The sequence below is a fragment of the Octodon degus genome, unplaced genomic scaffold, assembly GCF_000260255.1.
Source record: "Octodon degus isolate 3935 unplaced genomic scaffold, OctDeg1.0 scaffold00002, whole genome shotgun sequence".
NCBI classification, from domain to species: domain Eukaryota; kingdom Metazoa; phylum Chordata; class Mammalia; order Rodentia; family Octodontidae; genus Octodon; species Octodon degus.
The window spans coordinates 5,875,616-5,899,873 of record NW_004524578.1 but is presented as its reverse complement, the minus strand read 5'-3'; the positions used below and the strand labels follow the sequence as shown (position 1 = coordinate 5,899,873).

The window sequence follows — 24,258 nt, the reverse complement described above, 5'->3', positions numbered from 1 at the left end:
AGACTGCAAATTTCAAGTAAAGCATGCTTGTTCTTACCATTTACAAAACATACAGCTTTGCGATACAACATAGATAATATTAAAGTTAATTTTAATTAAAACAGTGATCACACTACAGGAAATAATAGAAATGTGAAAATTGTGAATTCTTGAACTTCATGCTGTCAAAAATTCCTGCATGCTTCTTCGGCCTTAACAGCATGTCTTGGGAGCTGGGACTTCCGCAGAGTGGCACAGCGTCTGCCTGATAACTGCGAGGTCCTGAGTTTGATGCCCAGTACCCCCCATCCCCCAAATCAGACACCATATCTTTGTTCACATGTAAATTCAAAGTATGTGTGTGTGCGCTTGTGTGTATCCGAGACAGACGTTGAGATTTCTTTGTGTACTAGATTGGCTGTCAGGTATTTACAGGAGGCCTTCCTCTACCTGGGACCCCCTGCAGTGAGCAGCCTGCTTTCTGTCTGTGAGTGCCATTGTCCTAGGATTCCTTCCATGAAGGGCACATCTCCCAAAAGCCAGCTTCCTCTCTGCCATCCCACGCCTGCCTCTACCTAAGCGCAGGACTTTTGGCCAGGTCTGACCCTGCGGTCTCCTACCTGCACCTTCTTGTTAGGAACACACGTGGGAACTTAGGGTGCGTTGCCCTCCCAGGCTGGTACAACAGCGCACCACGGCTGAGTGGCTTAAGCTGCAGACATTCATCCGCTCACAGTTTTAGAGGCCAGGGTCCAGCATGAAAGTGCTCCGGTCCTGTTCGGGGCGCTTCCTCCAGGGTTGCAGGCGCCAGCGGTCCTTGTGCTGCTTGTCTTCTCAGCGTGTCTCTCTGATCTCTGGCTGTGACTTCACAGTGTTCTCCTTGTCTGCTCTTAGCGCGTTTTCATTTCCTCCACGATAGGGACTATCAGGGTCCTGATTTCTCTGCAATACGGCTTCTAAGTGTTCACGCTTATCATCTGTAGTAAGGGCTGTGTAAGCTGAACCCACACCTGCCAATTTGTCATTATTCCATTTTCTCTAAAACACTTTTCAGCAGGGCTTGGTGGCACACGCTTGTGATCCCAGCACTTGGAAGGCTGAGGCAGGAGGATCGCCACAAATTCGAGGCCAGCCTGGGCTATGTAGTGAACTCAAGGCCAGCCTGCACTACACAGCAAGACCCTGTCTCAAAAAATAATAGCACTTACACCTTTCAGGCAGATAGTACTTTATGTTTAAACAGTAGCAATTGACATATGTTTATACATTTTTCAAAAATAAAATTTAATTATTTTTTTTAATTTTCAGCCAGAAAACCTTGCTCAGAAGCTTCCAAACCTTGTGGAACTGTAAGTCTGTTTATTTAAACTTTTAAAAAGCAAGAATGTAAATAATTTTGTTTGAAATAATAGGATGTGTCATTGTATGTGCTAATGTCATTGTTTGGTACTGTGATCAAGGTGCTGCTGCAGGTAGACTTGCTCCATTAAACCGATAGTGTTCTAAAATATTTTGCCGTATATTGGTGTTTTTAGTGTCTCATCTCAGGGTAACGAAGATGATGTGTGATACATTTTTTCTGGGTAAAGCTCCTTGCCATGGAGCCTTCTAGATGGTTACAGTGGGAAAAATCTACACTTGTTATTACTACATGTGCCACTAGGTGGAAACAGCAAGGTGGCCTAAGTATTCAAAAGAATCCAGTGGGGTTGCCTTTCTGTGCATCCTCCACACCTCATTATTATATTTTTATAATTACCTCCATAATGGTAAATAACGTATTTCCACCCTTGCTTGGGAATACATCCACTTTGAGTGTCTGTTGACTTACTGAGAAAGATAAATTTAGGTCTTAGATCTCGTTCTTCCTAGCTGCCCCTTGACTTCCTTGCAGGATGACCTGCTTTGACATTTCTAGTTGTTCTCATTGTTTGTTAGGATTCCTATGAGGTAAAGGAAAGCTAGCCCTTTACCCCTTTTACATGCCCCCTTTTTATATTCATGGCCTCTATCATTTCCTTTTGTCAAATCCTTTTACTATATTTTGAAATTTTTCACACTAACAGAAAGTTTGACAATACAGTACAGTGAATACCCAGGTACCTTTCAGTTCAGTGTGAGCACTTTTAACATTTTGCCATATTAGCTTTCTCACCCCCCCAAAAAAAAATTGGCATATACAACACAGATGAATTATTTTGTGCTGTTTTAAAAGTAAGTTGCTGATAAAATATGGTCACACCTAGGAAAAGTAATAATCATTCTATGTCGACTATACAGTTAAATCATCCTAGTATATTTTTTAAAAAGGTGTATTAAAGCCCATATCTGTATTTTGTTATCTCCTCTTGATTAGATTCCATTTAGCATTGCTAAATTTTATTTTAAATTTTTTTTTGTATTTTAGGGATGGGTCTAAGAGTGCTCAGGCTCTCATTACCAGATCCTTCTCATAGTGATCTGCCTGTTTACAGCCTCCCAAGAGCTGGGTCCATTTAGCATTTTGATGGTGTTTCACTCAGTTTACTTTGTCAAGGTTTCACCTACATTGTTTGTGTACATTTGTGTATGTGTGTTCCTTTTTTTCCTGAAAATTTTTTTTTCATTTATGTATTTGATACAGGGTCTCACTACACAGCTCAGACTCATAGTGATCCTCCTATTTTCAGCCTCCCCAGCACTGGGATTACAGGTGTGCACTGCCACCCGTGCTTGATCTTGGTGGCTGGCTTGGTGTCCCCAGGTGTGGGTCAGCATGGCATATGGGACCGGGGATTGAACCCTGGTCCCTGTGCTTGCCAAAGCAGGTGCTTAGTTCACTGAGCTATCTTGCCAGCCCTTTTTTCCTGAAATTTTTAAAGCTAACTTAGATAATTGTGGCTTTTCTTTGTCCCTAAATACTTCAGTGTGTATCTCTCAAAACAAATTTTTTTTTTTCTTTCTTGGGTGGTACTGGGGAGGGAATGAAAGGCCCGTGCATGTTATGCAAGGATTCTGAGCCTGTCCCTACACTCCATATTTTTAGGTCACTTTTTTGTCCTTAAGGGTCGTTTTAGTCTTCATACAGTTTTTCAGAGTTCTAGGATCTACTCCAAAATATTTCAACTTTCCTTTTGCCATCATAAGTTTTCTCATCTGTTATATCTTCTAACTGGTTAAATGTATAATTGATTTTAGCCTGCTAACTATATCCTGCTATCTTGTAGGAATTTTACATTGTTTCACTCATAGGGATTCTTTAGTTCGCTGGTGGTGAGCCTGTGTCATGTGTGTTGTCTTGAAAGACAAAAGATGTTAATGTATGAATTGTTGCTTTGTTTTAAACTAAAACCTCAGTATTCGAGTTTAATTGCCGTGGTTGGGGATTGGGATTTGGCCGCTCATTCTCTAGAAGGTTCTCCATTACTGCTTTAGGTTCTCCAGATATCCTCTTGTATCTGAAAGCAGAGTGGTGTATTTGTAGATTTTCAACTCCCATGCCTTTAATTATCTTTTCTGGTCTAATGGCGCTGGCTAGTTCCTCCAGAGTGAGGTGTACTGGAATTCCTGAAGAGTTTCCTCCTGAAGAAAGAAGCTGGTTTTGGAATTAAGATATATGTAGTCTATTGTGTTAAGCCAGGATCCATGTGCATTAATTATCTATTGCTGTTTAGCAAAAGGAAACGTCCCCAGTTGTTGTGGCTTCTGAGAATAACATTCCTGTGTTTCCTGGTTTAGCTGCATGCCGGTACCTTGAGGTCGCTCCCAAATCTGCAGTCCGGTTTGCTGGCTAGGGCTGTGGTCTCATCTGAAGGATTCTTGTCTACGTTCACTCACCCAGTTGTTGGCAGAATTCAATCCCTTGTAGACTGCTGGGCTGAACGACTTCCTTGCTGGCTACTGATTAAGCAGAGAATTCCCTCTTGTTCTCTGCCACTTGCCCTCTCTGCTGAGTAGAGCACAACCTAGCAGCTCGAGTTTCTGTTGGATCAAGCAAACAAAACAATCAGAGAAGGTAGGGAAGACAGCCATAGTCTCTCCTAACCTGATCTTGGAATTGACATCCATCACTTTTGCTATATTCTGCCTACTAGAAATGAGTCGGTGGGTGTCACCATGCCGTGAGGGGAAGCTGTCACACAGGGCATGAGTGCCAGGTCCTGGGGGTCATCCCCAGGCTGCCTCCCACACCACTAATTCCAATTATCTTAAGAAGTTTAGCTAATGGGTCTGGGATTATGTTAAACACTTTCTGAGGCTTTAAAGCTAAGGAAAAATAAAATCCTTGGGGCCTTTAGGCAGCAAGATGAAATAATCATGAGGATGAGTAATGCGGCTTAATGCCCAGACTAAATTACGCACATAATGACTCCTGAATTCTGCCTTGATCCCCCCTCTCCCCCAAACTTTTAGTATTTTAACTGTGTTTTCATATCTAGATTCTTAAGAAGTAAATGCTGGGCTGGGATGTAGCTCAGTGGCTCAGAGCCTGCCTGGCAAGCATGAAATCCTGAGTTTGATTCCCAGTACCAAAAAAAAGAGAAGGAGAAGAAAAGGAGAAGTCATTGCTATTTCAGTCGTTTCCCACTTATAACATGTCAGTTTTCTCTGTTTTCAAAATTGTCTTATAATAATTGGTTTTTGGGAGTTTAACCGTCATGTGTCTAGGTAATGATTTTCTTTGTATTTATTATGGAATTTGCTGAGCTGCATGAATTTCTATTTTAATTAAATTTAGTATTATTTTTCAATCATTATTTCTTCAAATATGGTCATGTACACCAAAATAATATTTCACTCAGTGAAAGGCCATGTAAACAGCAATGGTTCCTTAAGGTTTTATTGTCTAGTGATGTCATAGCTTAGTCTTTCTAAGTACAGTTTGATGTTCTCACAATAAATTTACCTGGGGCCAGGGAGATAGCTCAGTAGAATAAATGCTTGCCTGGTAAGTGCCAGGGCCTGAGTTCAATGCCCAGTTCCGCAAAATAAATAAATAAATAAATAAATAAATAAATAAATAAATAAATCACCTAATGGAGTAGTTCTCATTTTTATTTGACATTCCTGTTTCTCCTTGTTGAGGTCCACATCTACTGTACATGCTGGTGTTATTCCACATACCTCTGAGGCTCTGTTGATACTTCCCTCCATCTTTTGTACACTTCAGTTCAGATCTTTGTATTGATCTGTTTTCAAGTGCATTCATTCTTTGTGGCATTCATCCTACTGTGTAGCTTTATCCAGTAGACTATTTAGTTCTAGAGGTTTTAAGTTTTCCTTCCTCTGCTGACACAGTCTTCTAAGTTACAGGTTCTGCCGAATGTTCATAATTGGATGTTGCCTCAGCATCCATTTTTAATATCAGTTGGACTCTCACACCAGAAGTAGAGCTCAGTCACTTCTGATGCAGTTTCCAGTCCCTTACCCTCCCCTCTCCCTGGTACCTTGGTGTGGTGCACCCAGGTGCATCCTTGTCCCAGTGCTCCCTGGTGGCCGCCTCCTCATGGGACAGTGAAGTGCAGTCTGTCTGACTGGTCCTGCTGACCCTCACACTGTACACGGGCCATGCAGAAATGCCACAGCAGGTAGTTCCCAGTCACCACCTCACTTCCTGGAGCTCATGCCCATGATCGCTAAGCCCACCAATAGAACTGATGAGAAGCCCATTAGGATAATTCCCTAAACCCCATACCAAGTGGGTGTTGGCCCTCTGGTCCCTCTACCTGCCTGCACACCCTGACTCCATATGTGTAGTCTCCAAGTGTCCTGTGGAACCCCGTGTCTGTAAATACGAACATCTGTATTTCTGTTGCCTCGCTTAGTCAATGAATGTACTCTAAGGAGCTGAAGTTATATTTTATATTGCTGTACATGATCTAAAATAGATTACAGTAGCTACCTTATAAATCCTCTGTTTTTTTTTTCTTTTATTTTTTGTACCAGGGATTGAACTCAGGACCTTGTGCTTGCCAGGAAGGCTTATATCACTGAGCTATCTCCCCGGCCCAAGATGCTATTTGCAGCATCTTGAGTTTTCTTACCTGTTTTCCATTTGTTGATAATATATCACATTTTCCTAAAGTTTTTATTTTGAATAATTTTGATTTTAGATTACATTCTAGAAATTGGGAACATGATATTTTGGAGACCATAATTTACTATATTTCTGTTTTTAATTTTATTTTTTAAAGAGAATACAAAATAGTGTTGAAACAAAAATTACAAGTGATACAGATTTTCACTTAAAGTAATATGAATTTCACAGTATTTGTTGTAGTACAGTGTTGTTTTCCAGCCAGTTATCTGTATTGCCATATATATGTATGCAAAATTGGAAGAAGAAAAGAAAGAAATAAGAGAAAAAGGAGAAACAATTGAAAAAATGAGATAAAATAAATTAAGCATTATCTGCTCTGTTACCTTTCTTTAAGTAGTGCTAATATTTTTGTTTTAGCAGATAATCTACCTGGTATGACTTGAACAATAATCTTTGTCTCATGGGACTCAGATGGACTCCTAGCATACAGTAGTTCTTCTGTCTTCAGCTGTAGTTTCTTACACGTGGGGCTACATGGGTAGCCATTGATTTAGGTGGAGTTTGTGCACAAAATTTAGGGTTCCCACTCTGGCTCTTTCTTGTATTACTCCTTACCTTTTAGTAGTCCTGGTTGCCCTGAACTCTGTTCTCCTATTCTTTAGGCTGGCAAGAGTAAACTTCTCTATCAGAAGTTTAGCCACCTTGCCTGATAACCATCTAAAGACTAAATGCTTTTTTATTTTTTAAAAAAGGGAATTCAAACTTATCTACTACCATTCCTTTTTCTAAGTTTTGATGCTTCCAGAAGTGGTGTGTTTTTGTTTACACAGCAGTGTTACTTGGGGTGGGGGATGGGGAGTAAGGGGTGGGGATGGATTGGTAGGAAGGACAGAGAGAGTGAGAGTGAGGGAGGGAGAGAGGAAGAAAGGGGGGGGAGAGAGAGAGAGAGAGAGAGAGAGAGAGAGAGAGAGAGAGAGAGAGTTTTCTTTAGTGTTTCAGTAGTTACCTGTCAGAGGCTTAGTCAAGTAGGAGTTTATTTCTTGTGTTACTAGGGTTTAACCTAGGGCTTCATGAATATTAGGAAAATGTCTCATTCCTGAACTACATCCCCAACTCTGGTTCTTTTGAGTTTTGACCAGACAATCTTGTCTTTTTGTTTTAATTATGTATTTGGTACAGGTCTCACTACGCAACTCGCACTTACAGTGATCTTTCTGCCTCCCCAGCACTGGGATTACAGGTGTGCGCCACCGTGCCCAGTCTCGGTGGCAGGTTCAGTGTGCCTGGGGTGGGGGCCCGGTGTCAGGGATTCTTTTTTGACTATTTAGACCATTTACATTTAGTGTGATTACTGGTATGATTAAGATTCAAATGTATTATTTTCCTATTTGTTTTCTTATCTGTCCTAGCTGTTGTCATTATTTTTCCTCTCTTTCCTTTCTAAAAATAGTTCCAGTGTTATTTAGGATTACATTTTAGCACACTGTTAGCCCACTGACTCTACTCTGCTTCAGTGTTATAAGACTTGTATTATGCTTCTGTAACCTAGCCTAAGGTTACTACTTCACATGTATCTGTAAGTACCTTTACATTCATGCTTCTAGCGGCTGAGTTTTCCCTTGTCTGGGAATGCGGCAGTGTTGAAGCTGATCCACAGAAGCACATTGCTGGGTGAGCAAATGTGGCCGGATGCTGCAGCCAGAGCTGCCGCAATACAGCCTTCTGGGTAGAGGGCAGAGTGCAAAACTGGCTCCAGGTCGGACTAGCCAGCTGAGTGCCACTGGCACTTGACTTCTGTGCCAAAGAAACGGGAAGGCAGAGTGAGTGCCCCAGGAGAAAGCCTTCCTCTTTCTTTTCAGGGTCACCCCGGTGTCTATATCTATATCTATATATCTATGTCTATATATATATATATTCTATGCAACTCAGACTCATACTGATCCTCCTGTCTCAGCCTCCCCAGAGCTGGTTTCAGGGCCAGCATAGCATGGGATACCAGGGATCAAACTTGGGTTCTTGTGCTTGCCGGGCCAGTACTTAGACTGCTGAGCTGTCCCCCTAGCCCTAGTGCCCCCTTTTGACAAAGCAGCTGGGAGGACATGCTGGCGCCATCCAGCTCCACGGTGAAAGAGCATCAGAGAGGGTCTCCCGAAAACTGATGACTGGCAGAGACATTATGCTAATTTGAATTTAATGGTTAGAGAAATTAAAAAGTGAGAAAAAGTCTTTTATGTGTAGTTTTGTATTTTTCTCTCAGATTTAGTTTGCCTGGAAAAGCTTTTATCTCCCCTTGTTTTAAACTCAACATTTTACTTTAAGATAATGGCAGGTAGGGCCAGCCAGATAATTCAGCGGATTAAAGCACCTGCTTAGGCAAATGTTCGGACCGGGTTCGATCCACAGGCCTGCCATGCCAGGCCTGCCCCTGGGGCATGCTCAGACAGTGATGGAGACTGGGCGTGGCGGCGTGTGCCTGTAATCCCGGTACTTGGGGGGCTGAAAACAGGAGGATCACTACGAGTTCAGTCTACATAGTGAGCCCCTGTAGACCCTGTGCTAAATACAAAAAAAAAAAAAAAAAAAAAAGAAAGAAAAGAAAAAAAGATGCTGGCAGGTTCACACGTGGTTGTAAGATGTAACACCGAACCGTCCTGGGCACCCTTCTCGCAGCTTCCCCCATGCTACCTTCTCCACTCCTGCAGTGCCTGTTCCTCCCAGGAGCCTGACGTGGGTGCTCGCGCTGGCTCTTCAGTTTCACCAGCTGCACGTGCATCCCTTGGTGTGCGTGATTTCAGTTAGTGCAGTTGTGTCAGTGTTGACTTTTACCACTTTCACACACGTAGATATGTGTCCACAGTATCCTGATTGAAGTAGCAAACACTTCATCAGTTGAAGGATCCCCCGGGGTACCCTTTAAACATCACGCCGCCCCAACACCGCAATCTCCTGAAACTGCTGGTCTCTCCTCTCCATCATCTCTATGATTTTGCTATGGGAAGAATGTCATTAAATGGGATCATACAGGGTGTAATTTTGGGACACTGACCTTTAAATTCAGCCTAACTCCCTTGTTATCTCCAAGCTGTTGCCTACATCAATAGCTCACTCCTTTTTGTCAGCCAGTTATACTGTGGTTCTTCGTTCATAATCTTGATTCTCTGCACAGTTCTTGTTGCAAATAGAGTCGAAGGAGAACCAGATCGAATGCAGTGGTTAGCATCAGTGTTTCCTCCTGGGGAAAAGCACTTCGGTTTTGGTTCACTTCGACTTGCAACGAGACTTCAGGGAGTCGAGGCACCGCTGTTCCGAGCTGTGGATGTGGCGCAGCTTGCCCAAGCGTTCGTCCCCTGAAGTCCGTGTTCCTGTTTCCAAGCTCCTGTGGATAAAGCCACTGTGAGCATTTTTTTTTTTAATTTTATTTATTTATTTGTGTGTGTGTGTGTGTGTGGCCAGCTCAGCCCACCAGGGGGCGGGGCTGGCTGGCATGTGGTGCTGGGGGATTGAACCGTGGTGCCTGTGATTTGCTAAGCTTATTCTAAGTAGGTGCTTTAGACCACTGAGCCATCTCACCAGCCCCCACTGTGAGCATTTGTAGACATGCTGTTTTGTAAGTAAGTTTTTATTTCCTTGGGATAAATTCCTGAGACTGCAGTTGCTGAGTCATATTTGACTGAGTGTGTTTTATTTCTTCTAAGACATAATTCACACTCCATAAAGTTCTTCCTTTTCCAGTATTTGATTCAGTGATTTGTAGTATATTCACAAGGTTGTGCGAGTACTGCCTCTGTTTCCTTTCAGGAAATTTTCATTACTGATAAAGAAACCCATTAGCGGCCAGTCCCCTGTTCCCCTGATACCTATTAAGGCCCTGGAAGTCATTACTTTTTGATTTTTTGGATCCTGCTTTATGGATATTTTGTCTCTGTGAACATTTCATATGAATGCAGTCGTACTGTAGGTGGCCTGTTAGGTGTGCTTTCATATAACAATATTTTCTAGGTTCTTGAATGTTGTAACATGTACCAAAATGCATTCCTTTTTATAACTACATAATATTCCAGTGAGTGGATATACCACATTTTGCATAGCCATTCAGATGTCCATTCAGTTGATGGATAGTTGGGTCATTCCCATATTTGGGCTATAGCAAATGCAACTGTGAACCCTTTTTTACAAGTAGATATGTGAATTTTCAATTCTCTTAGTTTATTTGGATGGGATAAAATTGCTGTAGTCAAATAGCTTTTCTTCTTCCCTTCCAGTCTGTCTACTTAATTTCTGCTCTTAATTGAGTGGCCTTGCTAGAACTGGGAAAGTTGAAAATACAGGAGGAAGGCAGATACCTTTCTATTCTTCTGGATCTTGGGGGGAAAACGTTCAGTCTTTCGCCATTAAGGGTACTGTTAGCTGTTTTTTATCCATACTTGATAGTCAAAGAATGTCCCTTCTACTACTTGTTTGATTTTTTTTTTAACTTAAAAGGGGGTCGTTTTGTGTCAAGTGGTTGTTTTTAACCTACTGAGACAGTCGTGCGGTTTTCCTTGGTCCTCTACCGTGGTGTGCATGGACTTGCACGTGGCCGAGGTCAGCTGCATTCAGTCACGGGGCGTAAGCCTATCTCTACGTTGTTGAGCTGGCCTTGTTTCCTGGTGTAATTGTACGTGTGGCTTTATAAGAGCTGTGTCTCTGCCATTTTGTTTGTGGCCTCACAGAGTGAGTTAGCAAGTTTCTCCCTCTCCTTTACCCCCAGCCCTTTAAAAAAATATTTTCCTAGTTACCTAAGTGATGTCTGTCCGATCATTAGCTGCCCAGTAACTAGAGGGTACCGTAAACCGCTCTAAGACCAGCCTGAGACCTACGTGCAAGTGGCCATTTGTGGTCAGCTAATGCTAAGACAGGGATCCCTTCACGCCCCGACCTGCACTAGTCCCCAGGCCTGTTCAGTGTAAAGGAGCGGGGCCGGGGAGGGGCAGGGTGAGTCCCGTAATGCAGGACGACCTCGGGGCCACTCCACACTTCTTTCTGCCGCAGCTTCATTGAAACATCGGTACAAATGTGTTAAAATACACGTTCAAGTCACAGGCACATAGTGGGTACCTAGTTTGTTTTGGACATTTTAAGAGTGTCTTTTTTTTATATAGAACTTAAGGAAAGTATTCTGTTGAAATTTTTTAAAAGCCAGTTCTGTATTTCCATATGCAGGCATTGTGGCTTTTGTATAACAAATACAAGTCTGTGTATTTTTGTGTGTATATATGCACACTCCCCCCGCCCCGGAACTAGGGATTGAACCCAGGCCCTTGCACTTGCCAGGGAAGCCCTTCTTCTACTGAGCCATCTCCCCGGCACCTTCTTCTTTTTTTTTTTTTTTTTTCTTCTTACAGCAGTTTATTCAGGACCTCTGATTACAAGCTCTTCTCCTCTCTATTCTCTTCCGGGGCTTTCTTTTTTTTTTTTTTTTTTTTTTCAAAGTTTTATTGCCAAACAGATAGCAATGAGACAGTTTCAATTCAAACCGGAAGGACAGTTTCAACAAATAATACACTGCAAATATTCTTCTTAGTGGTTAATTGCTGTACAAGATGCGGACTTGAGATCCTATTTACAAACACCATTAGAACAAATCATTCTATTCATTAAGAGAATGCAACTATATATCTATCCCAACCTCTTTGAATACACAGATACAAAATGGACATTCATCGGTATACCCCGTTTTTTCTAAGTTGCGTCCCGGCACCTTCTTTACAGTCATTTAGCACAAAGAATTTTTAAGGTCACCTGCTAAAATAATTTGGTAATCTTTCCAAAAATTAATGTTTCAAGGGTATTGATTTTTTAAAAATATGTCATGGATTCCTATATACAAAATAATGAAATTTATTATAGAATAGTACATTTGTTTAAATTATGTCCTACAGTTATTGAGCAAGGGATTGTTGGCTGGTGTACATAGAAGCCAGTACTATAGCGCTGTGGTTTGCCAAAAGAAAAACCTGATTACATGCCCCCTGCAACAAGGGGGCCAGTAGCGGTAAGGTGTCAGCCCGGGAGCCGACAGCAGGGCTCGGTTTACAAGCAGAGAGAGGGGAAGGGCTGCTGTTCACCGGGGGGCCCTGAGGGGAGTCCTGTGCTCGAACGGGGCCTTGGGCTTACGGCCTCACTGACCAGGCGGGCTGCCTTCTCGCTCATGTTCTTTCTTGAAAAGCCAGCCCCAAACCCTGAGAATCATGACAGCTCCATGAAAGGCCTTGGGGGTTTTCCTGGAAGCAAGTTAAGAAATAGTATGTCCAGGTGTTTCTGCACCTTAGCTGATAAACCCAGAAGGTTCGTATCTTCCTCAAAATTTAATCCAGTCTAGATCTTCATGACATTATTACTTTTCTGTGTTCATTGACATTGTTTAAAAATGTAGAAGACAATGGTCTAAATTCTATTTTAAAATACTTCCTGAGGATTTACTTTAAAACATAAATAAGATGATAGGCTTGAAAGTAAGATTTACTAAAAGCAGTGATATAATTTAAAATAAAAACCGAACATTGCTACCGTTTGACTCCGAGTGCGGGCGGGAGCCCTTTGGCTCTGGCTAGCCGGTTCCCGATGGCGGCATGAAGTCTCCACCAGAGTGCGCTGCACACACGCCCGTCGGCTGGAGCGCCCCACTGGCCCGGGCGGGGCGGGCAGGGCAGCCGGGCAGCCGGGCAGCCGGCGCAGCCGGGGCAATGTGTTTATTTTTAAAGAGAAGACTTTGTCTTCTTTTTCACAAAATTCCTTTTGCTGTGAAATACATATCCTATATCTTGACAGTTGAGTGTTTCTACTGGTACATTAAATGATAAATATTTAATCTCTCCATTCTTGGTTTGCAGTAAGCTCCCAGCTAGGAATACCTTTATTTTGTGAAGTTATCCTGTCGAAGGTAAAGTTAGTCGACCTAAACACAATGAGTGTGTTTCTTTACAAAACAGGTGTATTTCTGAAAAAAATAGGAATAATTCAAAACGAACTGGAGAAACTAGTCATTTTTTAATGAGCTTGAAAAGCACCTCATACTTTATTATACATGCTTTGTTTTACAGGAGCAACTAAATCAATAACTAGCTTTAATATTTGTGATTCTAGCGTAAAGTATAGCTCTTAATATGAAGTAGCCATGATAAGCATGTGTTGCCACACTGCAGTAGGGTGTAAAAGAAAGTGCCCTCTCATTTATGTTAGATAAATTTCAAAATGAGTACAGCATTTTGCCAGTTGATTATCTGGTAAAAGTAGTGCGTGAGAACGCCGGTGGGTTGTTTTTCTTTTCTCTTTTTAAAATTTTTTCCCTTTATTTTCCTTTTCCCTATATACAGATACCTTCACTCAAATAACATAGTTGTAGTTCCAGAAGGTAAGCACACTTTTAATTTTTAAATTTTTAGTTAATAGGCAACATAATTTCAGCTTTGCTTTGTAAATAGAGTAAATGGTCTCATACCCATTTTGGTTAGGTGCACCAGGGAATGTTAATATAAAGCTCTTTTATTTGCTTCAAAAATGTGCCCGACCCCGACACCGCCTGTCCCTATCCTCTTGGCCTGCACCCGTAATCCTAGCACTCAGCAGGCTGAGCAGGAGGTGTCACAAGTTCCACAGCAGCCTGGTCTACCTGGCAAGTTCAGGGCCAGCCTATGCTACCTGCTGAGACTTCGTCTCAAAACAAACCAAAAAACCATGCTCAAAAAATTTCCCCCAATATGTCCAAGTCAGAATTGTGATTAAATAAATAATATAGTCAAAATGGATATAATGGTTAAGTAAATTATGAGACAGATTGTTAGGCAAATAATAAGTCAAAATAAGTTCAAATCCAGTAATATTTACTCCATTTTTTATTTTTTCAAGCCATTTTTATATTGCTTTAACATTTTCATGTGTTCCTTCCCTTTTGTAGACTCTACTGGGGATTAGGCCTGGGCCCTTCACACTGAGCTATACCCCTAAATCTTTTTTCTTTTTTAATTTTGAGGAAGGGTCTCACTAAGTTGCCGTGCTGATCTTGAACTTGTGTTTCCTCTGCCTCAGCCTCCAGGATTGCTGGGATTCCTGGCAGTGGACACCTCAGTGTCTGGCTTTTTGTTCTGTGTTAAACTATTACATTTTATGTCAACATAAAAGTATCAGTTTCACAAAACTTAGTTTGAGTTTTATCTGGTGAGCAACTGAAAACAGGATTTTTTAAAAATAAAAAACATTTTCATGAGAAATCAGTAAGAGAATAACAATGGTTAATACACTGTGTTTTATTATTTTCAAAGTTGTTCCTCAGAGTGTAAGACATTGACAAAAAAGATTTTTACAAAAAAGACACTAGCACAAAAGTTTCTTTTCAGTGAGACGACAATGTTAAGTCTTAAAATTTTTCCAGTTGTATTAAAGATTTGGTGTTCACACTGTTGCCTTTTCCCTTCCCTTCTCTTTGAAGCTATCGGGTCCCTTGTGAAACTCCAGTTTCTGGATCTCAGTGACAATGCCTTAGAAATTGTGTGCCCAGAAATCGGTCGTCTGAGAGCTTTACGTCATCTCCGATTAGCTAACAACCAACTGCAATTCCTACCTCCAGGTAATTGTCACCTGTAGCACGCAGTGGTCCCCTTTGAACGTTTTCACTCATGTCTCTCACTGTGTCGGTAGGCATTAGGCTGTGGGTGTGATGTATCTGCTGAAGGAAGGAGGGAGCGTGGGTACAATGGGACTGAGTCTCCTGATAAAAACGTGAGCTAACGTTTATGTTTTAGCTAGAGCTGCAGTCCTGCCCAGGCGCACCTGTAGGCGCTTCGCAGGCAAGGTGTTTGTGCCAAGAGCTGCTTCAGGTCTGGATTGTACGTAGAGAATTGAGAGGAGCTTTGATAGTCACTCTCTACCCCAGAGGCAATCACATTGATGATTTTTATGGTCTTCTCTAGGGAGGTTGCTGATGTACATGAACTTTGATGTGACGGGGATCATATTAGAATTTAGCACAGTTGACTTGACCCCTGACATTGACACTTCGGCCTGCTAAGGGCATGCTGTGGACAGCACTGACGTCCTGCATTCTCTGACAGCAGCCCATCTGAGGTTTTTTGGAAGGGCCACCTCAAGCCTGCCTTTGTAAACCCACGCCTTTTCAGATTCCACTGTACACCATTTTCCATGTTTAAAAAATGAAGTCTGACTAAAAACATTTCAAAACATTGTGCTTCAGGTGTTACGTGACAGTTACTGTCTATTCAGGCATGAACAGAGAAAGATAGATAGTGTCACTTTGGCTGGGTTTATGTTTCCTTTTTTTGGAACACCAGCCAGTCTTCTAGTCTATCCAAGTGGAGATGAGACTCCAAGTTACACATTGCTACATGCCAGACCTTGGGGTTATATGACATGAAAAACTACGTGTTACATCTATGAATGCAAATGTTGTCACATTCCTTTGTAATTTTTTTTATTTATTCATTCATTTGTTCATTGTATAACTGCAGATTGAACCCATGGCCTTTGAGCTCTGTCCTCTGTTGATTTTAATATTTCATTTTGAAATATGGTCTCACTAAACTACTTAGTTGACCAAGCTGAGCACAACTTGGGATACTCCTGCCTCAGCCTCCCAGAATGCTAGATTATAGGCTTTAAAAATTCATACAATGAGTTTTCTTATTGTTTCTAGCCATAGTTAATGTGAAAACTTTCAGCTGACGTAGGACAGGGCCTTCCCCTTAGAGTTCACTGAGTCTTTAACCAGGATCGCTGGTGTTTCCTCATTCCTGCTTTCGTCAAATTCATACATTCAGAAATCCAGAAAATTAGATACTTTTGAAGGTTTCCTGGAAAATATATCTCAAAGATAATGCTTTAATTTTTCATATGAGAAATTTATATATGATATCTTGTATAAGACTGAGCCTGGTGGCACACACCTGTAATCCAAGTACTGGGGAGGCTGAAAACAGGAGGATCACTAGGAGTCTTCATAGTGAGAACCTATAACAAATACCTAAAACTTTTACAGAATAATCAAGATGCCTGGTATAGTGTTATATTTGTAAGTTTTTTAAAATATTCACTTAAAGAATATATATAAAAAAATTCTGTCCTGTGTGTTATGTTATTCTGTCATTTCCTGCAATATAAGAACATTTTAATGGTGGAATATGATTGTTTCCTGCCATTATATGTTCTCGGAAGTTAAAGATACACTTTTCCCATCACTGTCCACCTCCTAACAAGTAGTGAAAGGTAGAAATTTCCTGATTACCTCCGTGTAACTTTTATTTATATCTCACCTGTTACACAAGAGAGTTGAGACACATTTAATTTTTTTTTTCCTATCTTTGTTTCTGTTGTTTGTTGCTTCTACTTGTTTTAAGTGAAACTCTGTTCCCTAACAGTTACGAATTTTGAATAGGAAGTTTTGCTCAAAAACTATGTGTGGGAGTGTTTTCCGTCCTGGGCCACTGTGAGTGGTGGTGGACCAGGCTCTACTGTTCTTGTTTGGCTGACTTTAGGTATCTCGGTGTGAGGTCATTTCAAGCATTAGGACTTGGATGGATGAGGGACTGGGCATCCAGGGTCCAGATGCTTCCCTGGGACAGTGTCTGTTCTAACTGTGGAAAAAATGTGCTGTCTAAAAGCTTACTGGTTGACAGCTATGGACACTACTTGGTATCTGATTGGTGGCCCCTCTGTGTGGTCTGTGTGTTGTAGTTTGTGTCTAGATGTCCCCCAAAGCCTCCTGCAGTCACGGGGTGGCTTCTAGGGTTTATGATGGCCTACTTGGCCCAGTGCTGGGATATGGGTGTAGCCCGCGTACAGTATAAGGGGGGAAGGAGAGTCGCTTTTGCTCCTCGCCCTATTCGCTCTGACTGGTTTTGCTGTCTTCCACCACCTTGCGCTGCTGCCCCTGTGTCATGCCACTCTGCTTTGGAGCCAGCCCAGTGTGAACTGAAACCTCCACAGATCGTGAGCTAACTCACCCCTTTCTTCCTTAATTTGGGGCATCAGGTATTTTGTCTCGGCAGCAAGAGAAAAGTAACCAAGACGCTCTGCTATCAATGTAGACTTCTTTCGTGTTACATTCCCCCGAAAAGTTTACCTCTTAGCCATGGTTACTGGTTGTGTTTGGAAAACCTTTGAGTATTATTTCATACCACCTACTTAAAATTTGAAAAGTTTTTATCTAGATGAAAAAAATCTAGATAGTTTTACAGTTTTAAAATGATTGTAATAATGAGCATGTTAGAGCTTTCTGACTCTGAAATTGCATACAGTTAGTGTTTCTGTATCCATATTGGTGTGAGACGGGTCAGTATTCTCATCAGTTTCTGAAGCACATTCATTATTTATATCATTAATACCCAGTGGGTCCAGGCACGGTTGTGCATGCCTGTTATCTCAGTACTTGAGAGGCTGAGGCAAAAAATCGCCATGAGTTCAAGGCCAGCCTGGGCTACATAATAAGTTCATGGCAAGACTCTGTCTCAAGACAACAACAAACAAACAGCATTGTTAATTGCCAATAATTTCTCTGAACATCTCCTTTTCCCCTGTTCTGTTAGACTGCACTGCCACGCTCTGTCGAGCCCATGTGCTTCTCTTTCTCTTTACATTTACTGGTGCAGATGGGTACTTGGCCCAAGAGAGCACAGGCCTTTCCCTGAGAATTTTGGAAAAGGGTGGTGGGAGAGAAAGAAACAGCAGAAAGGCAGGAGGGAAGGAGTTCCTTTTTGTCTGCCGCACAGCATTGTACATTCTTACGAGGTGCTGTTGGTGATCATGTGGACTGGGAGACAGAGGAAGAGTGAAGAAGCAAGGAAGAGGAAGGTGCAGAAAGCTTCCTAAACTTGCTTCAATGTTCCAGCCATTGATTCTGTTCTTGAGACCCACAGGCTTTATTACTAAGTGAGCTCTGTCTGGCTTCTATGATCTGCAGCCAAAACAGAGGCACATTAACACAGCTGCTTCTCCTGTGAACCGTTATGTCTTGAAAAGTTGTCACGAGTAGTAGGAAATCCAGTGTGTGTAATAGCACTGTGTCTCTCTAGGAAGTGGTTCTGCTCTTTGGCTTTTTGCAATATGCCTGGTATCTTTTCTATTAGATATATTTTGTTACTGTGTGAGTGTAAGTAGTACTGTGGAAGGTACGGATGACACTATGAGGTAGGGAGAGGAGGCAGGAAGGTCTTAGGCCGACACTTCTGTAATTTCTATCACCATGGATTAATAGAACTTGTTGAACATAAACATAACCATGTTGTATACTCAGTGTGTCTGGCTGCTTTCCCTGAGAATAATGGCTTTTGAGATACATTTTTGCTTTCACGTGCATCAGCTTGTTCTTTTGTATTGCAGAGTGCTGTTGCATTCCATGGACATACAATTTATTATATTCCCCTTCTTGGCCTTGCTTTTTCCATCTTTGACTTATGAATAAAACTCACCTAAGCATCTTTATATAAAGCTTTTTGTGTATATATATATATTTTTTTCATTTGAGTAAATTCCCCAGAGTGAACAAGGTTGCTTTATAGGGTAGATGTGTATTTAACTGTGTAGCAATTGCTCACACATTTCCGAGTGCTTACGCTGTTCACATTCTTCTCCCAGCCATATATGCGAGGCCCACTTACTCAACGTCCTTGCCAACACTTAGTATTGTTCTTTATCTGTTTATTTTTTATTTTTAGCAATTGTGATGGATATGGGCTGATATTACACTGTTGCTTTATTTTGTATTTAGTTCAGTTTACATGTTCCTCTTGACAAATGGAAATGAGCACTTTCGTGTATTTATAGGCTATTCCTTTTTCTTTTTTGGAGTTGTGGAGACGAATCTTTTTGAATTGTAGAAAGTGTCTTGCTGCTTTACCAAGCAGCTGCCAGCCTCTTTGGTTGCTGAGGAATTAGTTCTGCCCCTTGCTTTCTGTGCCATGAGCTCTTCCATGGCTGCTCCATGGTGGCTTCCGTAGGCTGAGCAGTTGTCTGGCCTGCTGCGAAGGTGGGCTTGCTGCTGAGGTGCTGTGACCCTGTGTCTCCTGGTCTTCCCTAGTTGGAAGCCTCATGTGCACGGGGGAGGCTACTTCAGCTTTCTTTTCTTGCTTTCAGTTTTGGTGAATATTAGTAGGAAGGAGCTTAGAGAGGAGGTGAGGTCCAGGGAGGGTGGCTTAGTTCAGCCCTTCTCTTGATCTGTGGCTCTTCTGGGTCCCACGTGTGTGTGCTTCTCCTGCAGCCCTTCAGCATGCACTGGCTTCTCTGGGCCTTGCCTGTGCAGACTCATTGTCCACCTTCTCTTTTGTCAGGGGTGACAGCACCTGAAGATCTCTTTTCGAATGGACTTGTCACTCTTTGGAATTGATTCAGGTTTTCTGTCCTCAGTCTCTAATAGGTTTTAAAAACTATGCTTGGGGGCCTGCCCCTTAGCTCAGTTCTTTAAGTGGCTGCTTCAACAAAGCAGTCAGGCTCAGGTTGCTGTGGTTCGATCCCCACAACACAAGACAGCCAGTCATGCCTTGAAGGCATTCGGAGCAAAAAACAAAAAAACAAAAAACTATGCTTATGTAGCTTAGTTAACTTGTTTAATTATTAAGTGAAAGTGATGATTTCTTTTAAAATTTTTCCTATTTTCAAAATGTCATTAAGTCCCCCTTCCCACACAGATTACCACAGTTTGGTTATGGTTCCTCTGTGTCTTTTTTTTCTCTCTTCTTTTGAATTACTTGAGTATGCTTTAGTGTTCTGTTTCCATTTAGATCTTCTTTACTTTATTGGGTTTTTTTTTCTAGAGCTCTCAATATACACCCTTAACTAACTACACTTAGAATATTGTACCACTTCATATAAATGATGAGGACTTTATAAGGGTAAGCTTCCATTTACTCTCCTTTCATGCTGTTAAATTACATGTTTTACTTTTGTGTAAGTGGCTAATATACATATACTTGCATACCTGGTCTTCATTCTTGCCTTCTCTAAATCTACGCTCCATCTTTTTCTATTTCTCTGTATTCTCAGGTGCTTCCATCAGTATTTCTTGTAGTACAGGCCTACGGAGAGTAAATCATCTCAGTTTTTCTTAGCTTTTATTGTATCACAGTTTTTGAGATTTTTCTCGAGAAATAGCATTCTAAGTTGATGAAGTTTTTTTTTTTCTTTAAGCACTTTAAAGGTGACTTTCCATTGTCTCTTAACTTCTACTGTTTCTGATGAAAAGTCATTTGTCACTTGTATTATTGTTAATTGTATTATGTTACAGTTTTTTCCCTATGGCTGCGTTAAGATTTCTCATGTTCTCTTCAGCATAAGTAGTTTGCCTAAAATGTGTCTGAAGGTAGGATTTTTTTCATGTCCTTCTTCGTATTTTTCTGCCCCATGTTTCCTTTCACTTGAAACTTTAGCCATATGAGATCATTCGGCATTACTCTACAGGTCTCTAAAACTGTGTTGTTATTGTTTTAATCATTTTTTGCCAGATTTAAAAATCAGATGTCTCTTGAACTGTTTTCCATTCTTTCTTTTATGCTCTTGAGAATGCTATTTACTATGTCCCGTTGTCTTACTCCATTTAGACTGCTTTTTTAAAACCAACCCAAAGCCTGGCTGGCTTATAAATAACAGAAACTTTTTATTTTTCACAGTTCTGAAGGTTAAGAAGTCCAAGATCAAAGTGCCAGCAGATTGTGGTGTAGATGGGACCTGTGCCTTGTGGTTCGTAGGTGGCTTCTCACGGTGTCCTCACAGGGAGGAAGGTGTGCGGGGTCTCTCTGAGGCTTTGCAGAGACTCTAGTGTCTTGGCCGTAACACCTTCTCACCTACTTGCAGCTCTGGGTCTGACACGCAGTCCAGCATTTATAAGTGCTTCAGTCAGCCCAAGTTCTAAGCCTCACCTCTTCGTTTCTGTGAGACTGGAGCTGTGTTTGGATTCTGCTTCCGGTGTGGTGGCCTAGAATGTGCCCCTTGGCTGGAAGTCGGGTCCAACTCGAGACACACTTGCGTGTTTCCCTCATTTCAAGGTCTTTGAGGTGGTGCTTTGGTTCAAGAACTGGGTTATTTCCCTGCGAATTAAGTTTGTGAACTGAAATCCGACTGTAGTTCTGTGTTGCCTGTCTGTTGCTTGGAAACTGTGCCACAAATGTTTTTGTATTGTTTTTGGTAGGAGACAGTCTGCTATTATTTTTCCTTTAATGTCAGAAAGTAGAAGTTTTATTAGACAGTCTTTGATTTTTTATCTAATTGTTTACCTCATACATATATGTATTTTTATATACTATTTGAACATTTATTTTCCATTTCTCTATTCTAAGTAGCAAAACTGTAACACTGTAGAGCAAATTTAAACTAATATCCTCCCAAAGGCTTTTGCAGACTAGAAGTAAAATTATGGGATCTATTATGAACAGAAATACTGAACACCTATGAGTAAAGGATTACTGGGGGATTTTCCACTAGTACACAGACACTTGCCGGACACTATGATTTGGCCTTATAAAGACCCCCAAGGGGGCTGGGGAGATGGCTCAGTGGAATAAGTGCTTCCCTGCAAGCACAAGGGCCAGAGTTCAATCCCTGGTTCCGCAAAAAAAAAAAAAAAAACCAAGGCCAGTGGTTATTAGCAGAGACGGAAATCCCAGCTAATACTTGGGAGTCAAGAGAAGCATGATGCAGTACTTTTGTGATTTGTCCTTAACTCTGTGGACTCTCATGAGAGAAGGTTATGGCAACAAACAAACAACAAGAAGGAACAAGAAGTCAGAAAAGATGATGCCTGCATCTGGCGTATAAATCAGCCACTTTTTGAAATGCTTTTATGCTTGAAAAGTTGTTTTGCATACCAAAAAAGGAAGGATTTTTTAACCCAAATTAAAAACATGAACGTGTTGTACTTGAGCAACTAAAAGTTTGTACAAACAGAGATGTGTACTACCTAGTAACCAGGAGGAGCTGTTCCTAAATCTCAGGCCTTGAGTGTGATTGTGTTCATTGTGTTTGTTTCCTAAACATTACTTTTTCTCAGGTTGAGCCTCTAGTATTTTATTGAGAAATTTAGTATCTCTTAGACCTGTCCCGTTGCCACCTAACTTATTTTGAAATTCTGCTTACTGGAGGACTTGGGAGGCAGCAAATGGAAATGTTAGATCACCCTTTTTCTTTAAGAGATCTTACAAGGAATCAGAGCCTGGTCCTCTCCGCTCAACTTCATACTTGCTACTGTGCTTGTTGAGACAGTCCTGGCACAGGCTGGTGGACTATGGACTGGCCCGTGGCTGGTGGACTGTGGTACTGTGGATTGTGGCTGATGGATTGTGGCCTGAGCTGGTGGACTGTGATATGGTGGATTGTCGCTGATGGACTGTGGCCTAGGCTGGTGGATTGTGGTACGCACTGCAGTGACTCTTTAGAGGTACAGATCCCTCGCCATAGTCACGGGCCTGACCCAGATACTGCACCTTGGGCTTCCCCTCGTTACGGTTTCTGGGAATGCTGATGGCCTGGGAACACTGGGTCAGCCCTGACTTCGATATCTAGTCCATTGTACCTGCTTCCTTGATGATCAACGCAAAGGCACTTTCTTTTTTTTTTTTTTTAAACATTTATTTATTTATTTATTGTGTGTGTGTGTGTGTGTGTGGCCAGCTCAGCCCACCAGGGGGCGGGGCTGGCTGGCATGTGGTGCTGGGGATCGAACCGCGGTCCCTGTGCTTTGTCAAGCTTGTTCCAAGTAGGTGCTTTAGACCACTGAGCCATCTCTCCAGCCCGGCACTTTTTTTTTTTGAGTCCTCAAAACATAGTGACTTAGAGCATTCCTGTGCACCCCGGAGTCTACTCCGTAGGCAGGCACCACAGTAATCCCAGGAGATTTGCCCTTCTGGGAGACTCACCTTTTCCCATTAGTGCTGGTGCTAGCACCCTACCACTCATTAGCAGCTAAAAAGTGCCACCTTGGCAGAGTGTCCCTCTGGTGTCGCCAGGCTGGCAATACATGTAAATGAACCTTGACTCTGTTTTTTGGGTCATCTTCATGACCTAAGTCACTGTTTCAGCTACTTAACAAACTATTTGTGTTGGACCAAAATACATCATACAATGGCCTTCAGGAGGCAGATGCTATGAAAGGGAACAAAATCTGGATTTAGATTTCAAAGGAATGTATAACATTTATTGGGGAACATTTAAGCTATACTTTCAAAGAGGGGCCCAGACAGAGAGGAATAAGGAGGAAGAGGTGTTAATTTCGTCAGTCATTACCTCAGCATGGTGCTGAGAGATTAAATATTCATTTGATAAAAAATGGGAGATGAGATAAAATCTTCCTCAGCTCACTGTATGACCACAAAATAAATTAATCAGCTGCCCACTGGAGTCCTCAGCTCATATTCAGAACGTGTTCTTTCAAGGACTTATAGACCTAAAGTTTATAGTACCCAGAGTGTTTTATTAGTAAGCAGCTTTATAGTGTAATTAAATGTATATTAGAAACTTTCTCATAACATGCAGATATTTTATTTTGATATCTAAGATGATCTTGATAGTCTAGATAGAGAAGATTTTTCAGAGAAGTATTTTTCTGTAAATGTGATTGTGTAATGCCACCTAGATGCGGTAACATCTGCCCAGAAGTGGAACTGAGCCCTTCGCACTTTATCTGTAAGCCTTTATGGCTTTGGTGGTGTAGCAAAGACCTTCGAATTAGTGGCCGTTACAGTTCTTCTAAAAGAGAGAAAGTTTTGTTTTTGGACCATGTATCCCCGTGTCAAACACGGGCAATCTTCCTTTTTAGGAAAAATGTGAAGGGAAATGGTGGAAAACTTGCCAGCTGGATGAAAATAAAAGTTCGGTGTGACAATACTTTTAAAAATGCCAAGGAAAAAAGTCAGTCACTGTAACTCAGAAGCCTCTGCCGTCGGCTGCGCTACTAGATCAGGCGCGTTGTGCCTCTCTCCGAGGACCGCTCCTGGAGGTAAACCTGAAGCAGCTGACGTCCGTGGGACCTTGCAGGCAGGACCTCCCTGCCCACTTCTCAGGCATTTATTGTATTCCAAGCTCAGGGCTGTGTGGGGCCAGAGCTGACAGCGCCAAGGTCAGAAAGAGAACTTCACGAGTCGTGTTGGATGCAAGGTGTGCTGGAGTGAGCAATTTGGACTTGGATACTTCCCACTATTTATCTCCAAAATGTATCCATGTTGGGCTCTTCCATACACACTGCCCCCAGAGTGTCTTCTCTGTCTCCAGCCCTCCCTCCCCCTCCC

The 24,258-nt window shown here is 41.8% G+C and overlaps 1 protein-coding gene across 4 annotated transcripts in view; it reads left to right on the top strand.

Moving 5' to 3' along the window:
• The window catches only part of Lrrc28 (leucine rich repeat containing 28), a 148,533-nt gene that overhangs the window by 24,140 nt on the left and 100,135 nt on the right, over nucleotides 1-24,258 (top strand). For 3 of the 4 annotated variants that reach the window (XM_004623259.2, XM_023709980.1, XM_023709981.1), the window contains 3 exons: nucleotides 1,288-1,328; nucleotides 13,354-13,391; nucleotides 14,466-14,603. In XM_004623259.2, coding sequence (XP_004623316.2) covers nucleotides 1,288-1,328; nucleotides 13,354-13,391; nucleotides 14,466-14,603 — 217 coding nt within the window. Of the gene's footprint in view, nucleotides 1-1,287; nucleotides 1,329-13,353; nucleotides 13,392-14,465; nucleotides 14,604-20,659; nucleotides 20,720-24,258 lie in introns of those variants that run through there. The other variant, XM_023709982.1, reaches the window with a different exon arrangement.